The sequence below is a fragment of the Montipora capricornis genome, chromosome 2 (genome assembly GCF_036669925.1).
Source record: "Montipora capricornis isolate CH-2021 chromosome 2, ASM3666992v2, whole genome shotgun sequence".
Classification (NCBI taxonomy): domain Eukaryota; kingdom Metazoa; phylum Cnidaria; class Anthozoa; order Scleractinia; family Acroporidae; genus Montipora; species Montipora capricornis.
Window position 1 is genome coordinate 9597257 of NC_090884.1, and position 15000 is coordinate 9612256.

The window sequence follows — 15000 nt, forward strand, 5'->3', positions numbered from 1 at the left end:
ATAGATACGAGCTGTCTTTCGACAAAATCATTATCTCCTCCTTTGTTTGTTTCATCTTCTTGATTTTTGTCATCATCTTGATCATCGTCACTATCGCTACGTTCATCCTCGTCTGCAAGGTATCTAAAACAAATATTTATTGTAAAGTTTTTCTTGGTTAAATGATTATAGTTAGCGCCTGCTAAGCTTGTTGAATTTTGATTCATGAAGTCACTTTGATTTTTCCTAATTTTCCTGCAAAAAAAAAACCTCGAGGCTTCACGGACAGCTTACAGTCGGTGTAATTTGTAGAAATAAAAATTGAGGCACATGTATGTCATTGTTTACTACTGCCACATTCTGCATGTTTCTGTAGGACTTCACCTATCTAAGCATTTTATTGCAGTACTCGATAATTTGGACATTTACAATTAAATGTGCACGTTGTATCTTCTACACTGTAGCTAAAGTATATGAGAATAAACGATATTTTCATATCATTAAATTATGTGGTTATTGTTGCTTTCTCTTTTTTATACCTCAGATTTTCGCAACTTTTCTTGGTATCAGTCATTTTAATTGTTTTGTACTCTGGGGACGATGTGGCCATGTATGTTAATTCAAAAATTGATTAATGTGGCTCTTAATGTAAGTGCTCCAGTATAGCTTCAATTGACACTCCTCCTCTATACTGTTTGATTGTACCAGTTTTAGACACGACAGGAACAACACGATGGAATTTTTGACATTCTGCTGGTCATGTGATGGCTAAAACAGATGGCTGTATGTCCATAAGACCAGTGCACATGTGCCATGCAGTAGTTGTGGTAAATGGGTGTTGTTGTGCATGGATGAAGTGGATGTCGTCCTCGATGAGCATGATAAATGTTTTTTTCCCCACATAGAGCAGCCAATAACATTGTGTAAAAATATATTCAGCATCACAATTTCCCCCATATACAAGATTAGAAGATTAACTGATATACAACAACATGCACACAATCCCTTCACTTTGCAGTCAAACCAGCTCAAGCGTTCCTCTGACGAGCAGATTAATGAGTTCATTATTGCAGATTTGATTTCAGGAATCATTTCAACAATCTGGTTTTCGGATGAGTGATGCAAAACTCAATCAAGCCTCAGGTCAAAACTTGAATTTTGATTGGATTATTGCTTGCTTCCGGTGCCAGGCCAGCGTGAGAATTTGACAGGTGTAGCAATTTGCATAATCTGCCAAGGTCGTAACAAGCGTGATTTGCCTTTATTTTAAAATTAATTTCTCTATCCAATCTTTAATTCAAAAACATGGTGTCTCAAGTTTGAGGATACTGGTAAGATTACGGTAATGTTGCTAGAGTGAAATGACAGTTGTTTGGAAGATTATGCAAATCAGTAAACCTGTGAAATTCCCACGGCAGCCTGGCACTGGGAGCCAGCAATATTCCAATCAAAATTCGAGTTTTCAACTGAGGATTGAGTTGAATTTTGCACTATTCATTTGACAAACAGATTATTCAAATGGTTACCGATATAAAATTTGCAATAATTAACTCATGAATCTGCTCATCAGAGGAACGCTTGAGCTGTTTTGACTGTAACTTTCTCAGTAACCTGGTTAACAGATGCTTATCCCTTGCATTACATATACTGTACTTGTAACTGAATGTTATTCAATTTTTATTGTTGTGTAGTATATTTTGGAATGTATGCCTCAGTTGCTTCCCTTAGTATTTTACCAATTTCCATTTGGTATTTTTTTGGCAAGTTCAGTTTAGTACCGGTAGTTATGCAATGAATTTGGGTAAACAAGATACCACATCACTTGTCCAGCCATAAGGGAATTGTAGAATTAAGCTCCACCAAACTTTAACACTTTGATGCCCAAATCGGCCTAAGCTGGCCAGACTTAGTATCTTACTCTGTCTAATGCCAGAGTATTTTACTCTGTCTAACGCCAGACGATTTTACTCGTCAATGGGGAACCCCTGGGAGCCAGTGGGTTAAATTAAGACCATTGGCCTTTTGTAGTCTGTTATTTTTCTGTTGAACAGACCAACATTTTATTAGAATTTGTTCTTAATGACAAATGTCTATTGTTCAATTTACATTTCATATGAAGCTGTAATTTGTTATCAAGCATTTAGTTGACGCATATTTACATATGCTGCCCACAGAGTCTTTTCACCTATATGCCCTTTAAATTAATTTGGGTTTCCTATTCGTTGAGTATAATTTCATAAATGCATCACAGAACTTCCTTTGTTTAAATGTTTGAACATTTTTAGTTAACTACCTGGTTCGAAAGAAACTCAAGTTCTGCAGAAATCCTACAACCCTTGACTTTTGAAGCTTTCTTCTTTTTTGTGAGGGGGTTCTCTTTTCGTTGTTAAATTTAGGATCAGAATATTTTCAAACATTCCTGGTGCATGCTCCTGTGAACGTATTTCCATAAATCTGCATTCGCAGGCTAGCTCATCACAAAAGCTTTCTATCTTGGAAGGGACATAGATTTTCTCCACCATCTGCTTAGTGTCTGGTGAGGGCCTTGTGAAATTGCTGGAAAAGTGTGCTAAAGGTGGTTTCCCCTTTTGAAAAATGATTTCAAAATGGGGAAGATAAGAAGAGGTTTCACTTGTTCCATTTTCATAGTAAAATTAATGCAAAAATGTTATACATGTAGGTACTGAAGAGTTCAAGCTTATTGAATTTTTTATTGTATACATAGTTTGTTATGTGGCAAATGTTCATGTACTCTGTTTACATTTCTTATTACTTAATTTGATGACAAGGCTGATTTGTTATCATTGTTTTAAAAGAACCTAAGATGTGGCAGTGTCCCTGGTAACTCAGAATGGCAATGTCTTGGCATGCAGTTATGAATCCACCCTGATAGGTGTAGGTTTTAGTGAATGTTCAGCCCTTTAACCCCTAAGAGTTACCAATATTTTATTTCTCCTTATGTTGTTCTCTCTTAACTGATCAAACATGAAGGTTCTTGAGAAAATGGGAAATGATCTACAAGTGAAAAAGGACTTGATTGTGAAATAAATTATTCTCCTCATACATGTATGTACCATAGGAAATGTCTGGAGAACAGTGTGGAGAATGTGCATATTGATATATTAATGGATTTAAATGGTTGACTGTGCTGAAGGTATTTTCATTTATTTGGCGAGATGGGTCTGGGTGTGTGCAACATTTCAGAGGGACTAAACTGTTTATCTTTTATTTTTCTCTGAATGATTTTAGTTTCATCCTTGAGTTCCTCATTTTTCTCCCGAAGTTGAGCCTTTTGCTGAGAAATGACTGTTGCATGTGAAATAAAAGGAGAGCCTCATTTGTAATTGGGTGGCAATTTGTGCAGCAAGATTTTTTGGAAATTTCTTGTGCTTCAATTTGTTTTTGTTATTAGATCAATGACAATGTGCAAATATATTTGTGTATCTATTTAGATGGATAGATCGAAATTTTTGTTAGCAGCCTACTCTCTCATTCTTTGTCACTTTCCCTTTCCTTTTCCGGCACCTCAATTCTTTTCCTCAGATCTCCACAGTCCGAAGTTTGGCTGATGGACGGGTATGAGCGCTATCCAGGGAATAGGAAATAATAGGTTCCCCAAAAGGTGGAAAACGAGCAGTTTCTGAGGTTACGTTAACATAATACATCATGAAGAGAAAAAAGTTTAAAACCCCTAACAAACTTGCAACAACTAAACAGCCGAGGAGGCGACGCCGGTCAGCCACGGATTTTTGCGAGAAAAATCCTTGGCCGAAAGGGCAGTCGTTGAGCAAGAATCGTGTAAAGGTGGTCTAAAATAGAAAGACACTACACAAGATTTAAAACACACTAACGCAGTTTATTAACTTCAGGTTTTTTGTACCATTGCTAACTAGACGAAACATAACCTTCAATTTAGCCGCAGACTCTCATCTGCCCACGAATTGAATGAGAAACGACTCTTTGAACTCCAGGCATACTTTAAAGTCTTATCAGTGACTGAACAAGAGACGAAGACAACAACAACAACAGAGACGAAAGTGTTTTCAACTCACGAATGGCTCCTCCGTTTGTTCCGTGTGAAATGTCATTGAAGTCCATGAACAACAAGGAATTTAAAACTTTCATCAAAACGAATCAAAAGTCATTTTTAATATGTGTCACAGTAACAAATAACCTATCCAAAAATGCTTTTCAAAACCAGCTTAGAGAAATCGAAACGCCCTTAGTTCACGGCAAAACTGTACCTTGAGCAAATTCTGAAACGGTGAAAGATTCTCTTCAAGAGAGCTGTGTCGATTGCTTGATAGTTATGAAATCACCGTTCCGATGTCTGCCATCATGATCAAAACGGCAGCACTGAACAGTTGTGCCTTTCATTCACTTTGGAGTTGAAGGCCTTGGGCGAGCAAGACGTTGGAAATGGCCGTTACAATGACGTGTCAAATTTGCATTCGTCGTCCGCCATTTTGAAAATCGAATGGCGGGAGGAAGCCTGAGTCTTAGTGCGCATGTCCAGCCGTTTTTAAGCCCTGTCGCCGTTCAAAACATGCATTACTAGTCTCAAATACAATTTTTAGAGTCTCGTATTTGGAGTAGATTTTGGTTCTTTTTCATACAAAAATAGAATAAACTTTAATTATTAAATGTGGCACAAAAAAGTTGTTGACAAGAGAGACACGAGTTTCTGCTTTTTGCCGTAACATTCGATGGCAAATTTCTTAGCTCATTTACATTTGAATTTGCGCGCCCAAAAAACGTTCAACGATATCGTCTAATTCTTGACGATTAATCGAACTTCATTGTTCATGGCTGTCAGTGCACAGCTAAGCAAAACAAGAGTATTTTGCATAAATTCAACCGCATACAATCGTGTAAACTGATCGCATCTGTTGGAAATGAGTCCGAAATAAAGCCTGGTTCGCACTTGTGCAATAAGCACAAGCATAAGCATGAGAAAAATAGTGTGGGAACGGCCGTAAAATAAGCAGATGCACATTAAAAGGGCATTTTTCTTTCCTTGTGCTTTTGCTTATCGCACGCTTGTGCTTATTTCACAACTGGGACCGGCGTGATTGAAAGTAAAGACAATCTCGACGATTCGCACGCCATCTTGAGTCTTACTACATCTACGCTTGTATAAGCCAAGTTTTCCTCGGCTTCTTTCACTGTGAGAACGTTGCTAAACTCATCCTTGTGCTTATCGCACAAGTGGGAACCGGGCTTAAGTGCCTATTCGGAGGAGTGCGTTACGGCTCCCTCCGAAGTAAAAGAAAAGAAAAAACAAAGAAGCACTAGTAAACCAAAAGTCCCAAAACTGCTGGTACAAGAGTAAGAGGAGCTTTGTGCAAATTTATCAAAAGCGGGGAATAAGAGAAAAATATCTCCAAAATATCGATAAACCCAACGAAATAACTCCCGGACACAATCCTACCAAGTATTTCCATTTAAAAGACGTATGATATTAACTGAGTATGAAATATAATTTCTCGTATTTGGAGTGGATTTTAGTTCTTTGTCACACAAAAATAAAACATACTTCAATTATTTAAGTTGCACATTTATATTTTCTGTGCTGAAAAAGTTAATAACAAGAAACACGAATTTATTTGTAGTGACAACACGCTGCTGTCTTCGATTGGAAATTTCTCGGCTCGTTCACATTTGAATTTGCGCACCGAAAAAACGCGCGCGTATTGAAAACATCATATATTCAAGCCGTAAGACACTCAACTACAGCGTTTGATTGTTAACGATTATTGAACTTCATGTTAAAAATGAAAACATCCTCGCAGATAAGATTAATATCCCTAAAAAAACCCAAAACGAAAACCGGAATATTTTATTTTGCTGTCGGCAGTTCGCGTCACGTATTTGCATACAGCATCGGAAGACGAATTGAGATCCAGAATTTTTGGAACATTTGTTCTAAAGGCCTTGCTTGCCTGCATGTCCAAGGATTTTCGAACATCTAAAACATGGTATAATTGCCCATTTTTAACGGATTCTTACCCTAAAAAGGTCACCTAGAATTTAAGTTTTGATCCCTATATAAATTTTCGCATCACTTGACTTTCAGCTAGAGAATCCGAACAGATGAAGAATTTATGCAGGATAAAAATATGACGGTTGGATAGGCGAGATTTTTTAATGAATGAATAATGTGGGCAACCCTAACTGTCATCAAGTTTAGCCGTAAAATAACCGCTAAATATAGGAGTTCAAAGTCTATTGAGGAAAACTTTAGCCGTTCATTTAGTGCTAAGTTACCCGGGTAAGTTAATGTTTGAGAGTTTTGCGTAGGATATTTAACCGTAAAATAAAGGCTAAATATTAGCCTTCGTTGCAAAATTCGCTTCACCCTTAAACGAAGATATAACATCTTCCACACAAGGTATGTTGAAAATGGGACAACGGTTTTCCATGGCGCTTATACCGTTCTCTTGAAGGAACAGTTTGTATCGTTGTGTTTTAATATGGCTGTCATTGCACAGCCAAGCAAAACAAGTGGTTCGAGATTTTTACAGAACCGCGCACAATAAAATAAGCTGATCACACCTGTCGAAAATTAGACGGGTAAGGAATAAGTATCGATAAGTTATATAAATAACGGGAAACACACGAAATAGATGTCTTCTTTGAGGTAAATATAAATAGTAATTTAAACCGCCGTCATAACAAAGAGGAGCTTAAATAATGCAAACCAAGAGAAAAGATATACTAAAAACCCAGTATTTATTGGTCATGACTTTTGTGAGATTTGGTGGCTCCTAAAGGAGCCGTTTGTTTCTTAGTGTGGCGCCAGTGTCATCTAACCGCCAAATCCGTAAAGTGTGCGTCCTTGGCGTTTCAGAGCGTACACAACATCCATGGCTGTGACAGTCTTGCGCTTGGCGTGCTCCGTGTACGTTACTGCATCACGGATGACATTCTCAAGGAAAACCTTGAGAACACCGCGTGTTTCTTCGTAGATCAAACCAGAGATTCGCTTGACACCACCTCGGCGAGCTAGACGACGAATTGCTGGCTTGGTGATACCTTGGATGTTATCACGAAGAATCTTTCGGTGACGCTTAGCGCCTCCTTTTCCAAGACCTTTGCCTCCTTTACCTCGACCAGACATCTTGATACCGATTTGTAGAACGAGAGAATGATACCAGCAAGAAGTTTCTTCCTATTTATATGGACCAGTATGGCCTCTCAGAAAACAAATGTATCCTTATTTCTAATTGGATAAAAAGAACAATTACGCCAAAGGTACAAGGGTCAAATGCTCATCAGCGTTCGATGCATTTTCGGAACATCCGGCGACTATCAGTAATTTCTGTGCGGCAAAAATCACCTGCTCGGGTAAAAGTGATAGCTAACGGATCCACTTAATTGATTTAAATTCTTATTAAACCTTCTTACTGCTTTTACAGATATGATAATAATTTAAACAATCAGATATGTTTCGCATATAAACTTAGCTTGGAGTTAACACCGGATCGAAATTTTCTATGACTTGGGCTTAACCAATCAAATTACTTATTTTAAAACCAATCAGAATTAAGGGCGCCAGATATAAAATCATAGTTACGATTTCTTACTTTATCCCTCAAACGTTTTCGTTCAAGGAAAGATGGCTCGTACCAAGCAAACTGCACGTAAATCCACTGGTGGAAAAGCTCCACGCAAACAACTCGCCACCAAAGCGGCTCGCAAGAGCGCTCCCGCAACTGGAGGAGTCAAGAAACCTCATCGTTACAGGCCTGGAACAGTCGCTCTTCGTGAGATCCGTCGCTACCAGAAATCCACCGAGCTGTTGATCCGCAAGCTGCCCTTCCAGCGTCTTGTGCGTGAAATCGCTCAGGATTTCAAGACCGATCTGCGTTTCCAGAGCTCTGCTGTCATGGCTCTTCAAGAGGCCAGCGAAGCTTACCTTGTGGGTCTCTTTGAAGACACCAACTTGTGCGCCATCCACGCCAAGCGCGTCACCATCATGCCCAAGGATATTCAGCTGGCCCGCAGAATCCGTGGAGAGAGAGCATAAATGATTTTCATCTTCCACAATACAAACGGCTCTTTTAGGAGCCACCAAATCAATAAAAGCAATAACCAACATTCTTTGCGAAACAAGAAATTCAAATGAAACCTATCTATATGTCGATTCAAATCTCTGTATCCCACTAACTGTCGACTAAGTATCATTGCCCTTTGCTGCTCTGGCAAAGACAATTTGAAGTTCGAACGCACGAATTGTCCGCAATGTTGAAGCAAATTTCAGGCTGCTGTCTTGCCGAAATCAACTGAATTTCACCTGATATTTTCAGGACTATTGCACCTCAAAGTATCGAAATAATTTCAGCTTGCAAAGTAATCCAAGATACACTGATAATTGAGTAAGGCCACGAAACAGTTTAAAACTAGAGTACGGATTACTAGTAAAAGCCACTACATACAAAGTTTTGAGCAACATCCACAGACCCGCGCGAATACATGTTTCACTAATTACATGGCATAGCATGTTGTAATAAATACAATAACTGCACAATATGATGTAAATCGTAACAAGTCTCATCAGTTTAAATTTCGTTATATTAAAGAGCAGGATCAAACACCGTTCATTATTATGCACGCTGAAAGGACGAAAATTTGGCGCAAAAAACATGTAAATTAAAGCAAGGTCGAGAAACCTAAAACTCTACTCTTACAATGTTTATGCCTCATGACTCATCAATTTGATTTCTACATTCTGGCAATAAAAGTTAAGGGAAAGAAGTATTGAGTGCAGAAAATTAAAAGAAGTGTGAAGTCGATCGAAAAACGATCTGCAAAGAGATTCAGCGCTCCCCAAACATAACAAGACGCGAAAGGAAAAATCATGTTTATACACTAAAGACCAACAGGCATTGTAGGAAAATTAGCCAAGAATATAAATCGTCGAGAGTCCTAAATTCTGATATTCTAAAATGGCTAAAAAAAAATTGGGTAACGACCAGGATAAATGGTCTAAATGGATTCTTTATCAGGCTCCGTTGCAACTGTTTTACAATGCTCTGTTCGTCCAAATGAAAACAGCAGCGCTAGACGAGACAAAAACGAAAGCTGGAACGCACACACAAGACCAGATACATGCTAGAAGGATAGCCATGACGACTTTAAGATGAAAAAACTAGATATTTGTTAGAACAGATGACTCCACCGTTCACCACTTCGACCAATGGGGAGCTACAAGGCTTGTCTTTCTTGTGCCATTTTCAGCGAAAAAAGGACATTCAAAATGAGCTTGACTGTGCTATTTTATTACACCTATCCGTTTAATAGAAGTTATCCTTTCAAGTTTAAGTCTATAAAGTGCAGTAACACGAATTGCAAAGAAATAAATTCACTCCAAAGAGTAAAAGGTCATCGTACACTACCAACTCTAGAACACAAAAAGCTAAAGATCTCACTCTTCCCTTAAACAAGTCCTCAATCGTTGTCGATAAGCATTTGACCAAAGGGATAAATGTTAGAGTTATGCCGTTTCAATCGTCAGGACTGAAGTTTTAATGGCAGTTTTCTATAGAGAAGGCCGAGGGAATAAACACAACTTTGGCAAACGCCATTATAAGGTCTTGCGTCCACGGCGGTCCGCATATGGTGTATTTACTTCACGCGCGCTTCACTTACAGCATTCGAGTGTTCGATTTGTTCGTAAATCTACAAGAAATTTCGAGATGTCTGATCCAGCACCAGCACCAAAGTCCCCAAAAAAGAAGGCGCCTACAAAGCCAAAAAAACCTGCTGATCATCCACCATACTTGGATATGATCAAGGTTGCCATTTTAGCTCTGAAAGAGCGAGGTGGTTCTTCGCGCCAAGCCATCGAGAAATACATCAAGAGCAACTACAAGGTTGGAGAAGTCGGCTCACACCTTAAGATGGCTTTGAAGAGAGGTACTGCTAGCGGGAAGCTTCTGCATGCAAAAGGTGTTGGCGCTTCGGGCTCCTTCAAGTTGCCCAAGGCAGAGAAGAAGGAGAAGAAACCAAAGAAGCCAGCTGCAAAGAAACCAGTCGCCAAAGCCAAGAAGCCTGCCGCAAAGAAGCCCGCCGCGAAGAAAGCAAAGAAATCTCCGAAAAAGCCCGCCGCTAAAAAGCCTGCAGCGAAGAAAGCCGCAGCCAAAAAGCCAGCAGCCAAGAAAGCCGCAGCCAAGAAGCCAGCTGCCAAGAAAGCCGCAGCCAAGAAGCCTGCTGCAAAGAAAGTGGCCAAAAAACCAGTGAAGAAACCCGCGGCTAAGAAGCCTGCCGCTAAAAAGTCACCTAAGAAGTGAAGAACTTTGCAGTTCACTTCAATTACATAAAACGGCTCTTTTAGGAGCCACCAAATACATGAAAGCAATGACCAACAGATTAACTTGCTCGTTAACTGAAATAATTACGATTGCGTTTGAAATAATTCAAGTTCTTATGTACTTCGGCCTCTTATTCCGAGGCGATATGGCTCTTCCCAAACTCCGCAACATAGGCGACCAACTAACTATCTTTTGGATGGGGATCGATTTTCTCGACAAAAAAGTTTATTGTAAATTTATAGCATGGGTTAATCTTTCGCCACCACCTCTCCTTCTTTCTCTATCAAATAGTAACTTCCGTACCCAATCAATACGTGCGTAGCCTACATTTAGGGAGCTCTACTGGCGAAAACGCCATAACAGGAGTTTAGAGAGCACGCAGAAAATTGGTGCAACGCCAGAGTGCTTTTTTTCTGAAAGGATCTTTAATTACTGAGGGAGCAAAGCAGCTAAAATTTTCCAAAAAATGGAAAGTGCCCAATATCCAAGTGAGTCGGTAAACTGTTTTTAATTGGACAACAGAGTCAAAAATATCTCAACAATTTTGTCCAGGACTGTAGATCATAAAAGAGTGAGGCAGGCAATCACAACTCCTGTATACTTGGGCAGGTACAAGGTCACAAGTCACTGTCTCATCAACACTGAAACAACCTTGAACACAAAAGCTAGTACCTAAGGACTAAACATCCCGTTTAGCCACAGTGTTAACATTTTTAGTAACACACCAAGCTGAACAAATGGAGTTGGAGCTACATGTAGTTCTGAAAATTATGGACAATGTAAAGACTCACTTAGTGGCCAAGAATAAAACAAGGATTTCTCAGACAAGATGTGCTAAAATGCCCATCTACGGCAAGCCATAGAATGCAGTATTTGATTGGCTGGAGGGTAATGGCTGGTTCAAATAAAGGGAGGTGGGAAAAAGTGCACGTGTTGATCGGCGCAAGTAAAAACAAACAGTTGGCGCAATCAGTGACACACAGTTTTAAGGTTTATTGCATGATTAAATGGCTTATCTACCTAAAATTAAAGGAGAACAGGGTCAATGTAACAAAAATTGTTATATAGCTGAGTTTTTCCCCTAGCAGCGTGCACTCTCATTGGTTACTTCGAGGTCACACGACATCTAACAATGAAACTGTTTCCCACCAAAAGACTCTGAGCGGGCAACGGTGTAAAATCTATGTCGTCAGAGGGTAACAGTGCACCTGTTACCCGCGAATGTTCACCGACGACTGCCATTGCTGTTGCCATTGCATGTTTTTCTTTTTGTGCTAAATAACAAATCACTTTATGACTGGTCCCTCGGGAAACAGTTCATTTTGTTCCCCTCAAATCTCAACGTTTCCCTTGGCTGCGCCTCAGGGAATCATTGAGATTCTTGGGAAACAAAATGAGCATTTATTATTAAACAAATAATGTTACCTGGTTAGGAAGAAACCTAAATTCAGACACATACCTAACCCAGAGTATGTTCCTTAGGATCAAGCTCCACTGGAAAAAGAAAAAACGTAAGTTAAATCCTCTGGGAACAAAAAGGTGTTTACAAATAATGTTAGATTGTGGAATACAATGTGGATTTGTAAGAGTAAAAAATAAATTTCTTTTAGCAGTTTTCTTGGGTGGAACCATTGGGGGGATTGCTTGGCCAACTTTATGACAGAACTGAATGGGCATAAAACCAGCTTCATGATTATCTTCCTATACTACATTGTGTATGTTACAGGTTGAATTAAAATTCAAGTTAATTATAATTTCAACCAAGGTTGATTTTTTCAGTCAAGGTCAAATTTCTTCAACTTAGTTTATTATGAACTGTCTAATAATGGTTTTTCCTTTTTTTGGGGATGATTTTTCTAGCAATGATTTTTCTACCAATGAGTTTAAACTATTTCCAAGCCTTCACAACAACCACCAGTTCACATATGCGCAAATGGCATGAAGTGAGCGTTATAAAGATTTCAGCTTATCCACAAAGTTATATGCCTTAATGGAACTTTATGAAGAAGTTAAAAAGTGGCTAAATTTATCTGAAAAAGAATGAAAATGCTCTGGGTCTCCAGTGCGACAAAAGCAAAAATTGTTTGCAAGAGGTGGGCTCTTGATTCTGAAGGACAAATCATCAAATATTGTATCAAGTCTCTTTACCTCACTATGCAAAATATGCCAGGAACAAGGCATCATTTCTGGTCATGATAACAAACCGATTTTCACCACAAACACAACATTCACAATGTAAAAATAGGATGGTGGCATGGGCAAATAGAACAACAAAAGATAACCTTAATTTGCAGTTTAATCAAATAAAACAAATCACCAAACCACTACTGTCATCATCTTGGAGAAACTGCTTGTAAAAACATGCATAACCATTCACGGAACAATAATTGCCGAAATGCGGTATGAAGTGGTTTTCAGAATCTCTCAGAGGAAAGAAATCAATAAGCCACAAATGAGTTGACACGTCACAGCTACATCAAATACAGAGCAGGAGAATAGTCAATAATTTGAAAAAGTGGATGAGCCAGACATTAAAGGAGAGCGGTGTCTGACACTTGTAAACTGCAGACAGCGGACTGCAGACTAACCCTAAATCAAAGTTATTGAAAGCTAACTGCTTGAAAATGGGTGCTAAGACTTAAATACTGTTTATCAACATTATTTGGAAATTATGGGTGCTTAGACTTACCGTAAATACTGCTTATCAGCGCTATTTGTAGGCAGCCAGCAGCCTGCCTTCTGCAGCTATCATACACCAGAGAGGGAAGAAGACAAAGAAGTTCGAACTCAGTTTAGGATTAAGTGCTGCTGAAAGTAATAAAATGGAAAAGGAAACGCCCCTTCATCCTAATGTGCTACTTGCTCAAATTGTACAACCTGAAGGGGACTGTGCCAAAAGTAATCACAAAGTTTGGATTTATCGCTACAAACAGACTTGAGCTTCGTAAGGCTAACCATGAACAATGTATTTTCACAAGTAACTGTCAACTTTAAAACAAGTATTTGCGGTTTTATAAAATACTCGTGAAAAATTTAAGCGACACTAAGTTCATCCACTCACTTCTAAGGCCAATTTACTTACTAAAATATTACACATACTTGCTAATAATTGATGGGTTTTTGTTGATGTTTCCTACTTTCAATTTCAACCTTGGCTAGTTTAAAAAAAACCTGAATTTAAAATTAACCTGAATTTAAATTTAACTATAACATGAACATGCAGGGTTTTCAATCAGAATTTTAGTAGACCGCAAAACCTCAGGAGCCAAAGGTGGTAGAAATAACCATTTGTGGTACAGTGTGAAGTGCGGACGGCAACAGGAAGAGAACACATTTTGCATGCCAGGACAGTGGTGTCTCCCAGATTATTAAACTAATCATCTCTAATGGAGAAAGTATACTCAGCAATGTAAATGTGGTTGTGGGAAGACAAGTTAAAAGGGAAAACAGCTTACTTCGGGTTGCCATCTGCGTCTTAGAAACGTGGGTGCTTAAGCTTTCTAATGCGCCGATCAAATTGAAACCTCAACATCCCCCCCTCCCCCAACCCCAGGCAAACCCCGGGCATTTGACTATCTTTTGTGCCCGAGGTGTGGGGAATTTGACCTTTGCCTGCCTGCCTCACTAACAGCCATAACACATGTGTTTGGACGAGATGGAAGACTTAAAAGGAAGAGATGTAGCATTTGTGAGCGATTGGCTTACAAAAAAGGCCTTCAAGGGGTCTTTATTAAAGACAGAAGGAGTCAACGACGATTGTTCTTTAGTAGGGTATGACAGACAAGTCTGACGATAGGGTAGGGCATTTGAACACCATTTCAGCCCAAGGGGGCAGGAATTTGAACAATCCAACCTCCAAAAGTTCAAAAGCCCAGGCTTTGCCCAGCGGGTGGGGGGGGGGGGGAGGGGAGGGAAGAAGGGGGGGAAGGGATGTTGAAGTTTCAGTTGATCTGCGCATAATATCAGGGTTGTAACGAGGTATAATTTTCGTAATGGATCCCATATTTTGACCCAAAATTTTGATCCCTGATCGCAAAGATGATGAGAATTTTGACCCCTGAACCCGCAAAAAATTTGATCCCTGATTCCATGAAAAATACTGCTGATCCCGATCCCACGCGTTATGATTCCAGATCGCAGGTATGTGATCCCTGATCTCGGCCCTTTCAGGCCTTTGACCTTGTTACAACCCTGCAATATTACAACGGCTGGGTGTAGTATTTTGCGGTCCATTTACCTGGCTAACTCCTTAGAGAGACTCCTTTGTTATCCTGCCGCATGAATATGCTTGAGGCTACCGCTCAATGTGCTATTCTTCCCCAGTGGGATACAAACTCAAAATTCCTTTTACTCATGTTCGACTTTGGATATGAGCGGCCTCACAACTCCTTCGTCAGCTAAAAACATACTGCGAGCAAAAGGCAAACTGAAAGCTGAACCGATTAGAGACAATCTGGACAATTAAAGGTGTTGTCTGGTCTTCTCTCCCCGTCAATTTGCTTTGGAACCTGTAAGCATTTGCGTAAATATTGTGCCCAATATGAAAACTGATCCTTCTGTCGGCTACCAGTTACCCGTGATGCATTTTGGCAAATAAGGCTACTTTCTTCCGGTCCTCTTTTTCTTGATTCAAATAGAAGGCCAAAACTAGAGTAAGGAAGTAGCTTCAAAGACGAACAACATTATTTTGTGAGGCTCTTTCCAAGGG

The 15000-nt window shown here is 39.4% G+C and overlaps 3 protein-coding genes across 4 annotated transcripts in view; 2 read left to right on the plus strand and 1 right to left on the minus strand.

Moving 5' to 3' along the window:
• The window catches only part of LOC138038772 (histone H2B, gonadal), a 100523-nt gene that overhangs the window by 49636 nt on the left and 35887 nt on the right, over positions 1-15000 (minus strand). The window lies entirely within an intron of this gene.
• LOC138038765 (histone H3) lies at positions 6027-8362 on the plus strand. 2 transcript variants are annotated; one of them, XM_068884809.1, is made up of 2 exons: positions 6027-6250; positions 7593-8362. In XM_068884809.1, exon 2 carries the CDS (start codon positions 7598-7600, stop codon positions 8006-8008), a length of 411 nt encoding a protein of 136 aa, XP_068740910.1. In that variant the 5' UTR covers positions 6027-6250; positions 7593-7597; the 3' UTR covers positions 8009-8362. The 2 variants fall into 2 exon arrangements, with proteins under 2 accessions (XP_068740910.1, XP_068740909.1); XM_068884808.1 differs by lacking the exon at positions 6027-6250 and adding an exon at positions 6255-6370.
• On the plus strand, positions 9626-10346 carry LOC138038757 (histone H1-delta-like). The gene has a single exon (XM_068884799.1). It carries the CDS (start codon positions 9678-9680, stop codon positions 10269-10271), a length of 594 nt encoding a protein of 197 aa, XP_068740900.1. The 5' UTR covers positions 9626-9677; the 3' UTR covers positions 10272-10346.

Excerpts from the sequence above, each read along its gene's own strand:
- LOC138038765 (XM_068884809.1), top strand. The coding sequence starts at position 7,598 with ATGGCTCGTACCAAGCAAACTGCACGTAAATCCACTGGTGGAAAAGCT.
- LOC138038757 (XM_068884799.1), top strand. The coding sequence starts at position 9,678 with ATGTCTGATCCAGCACCAGCACCAAAGTCCCCAAAAAAGAAGGCGCCT.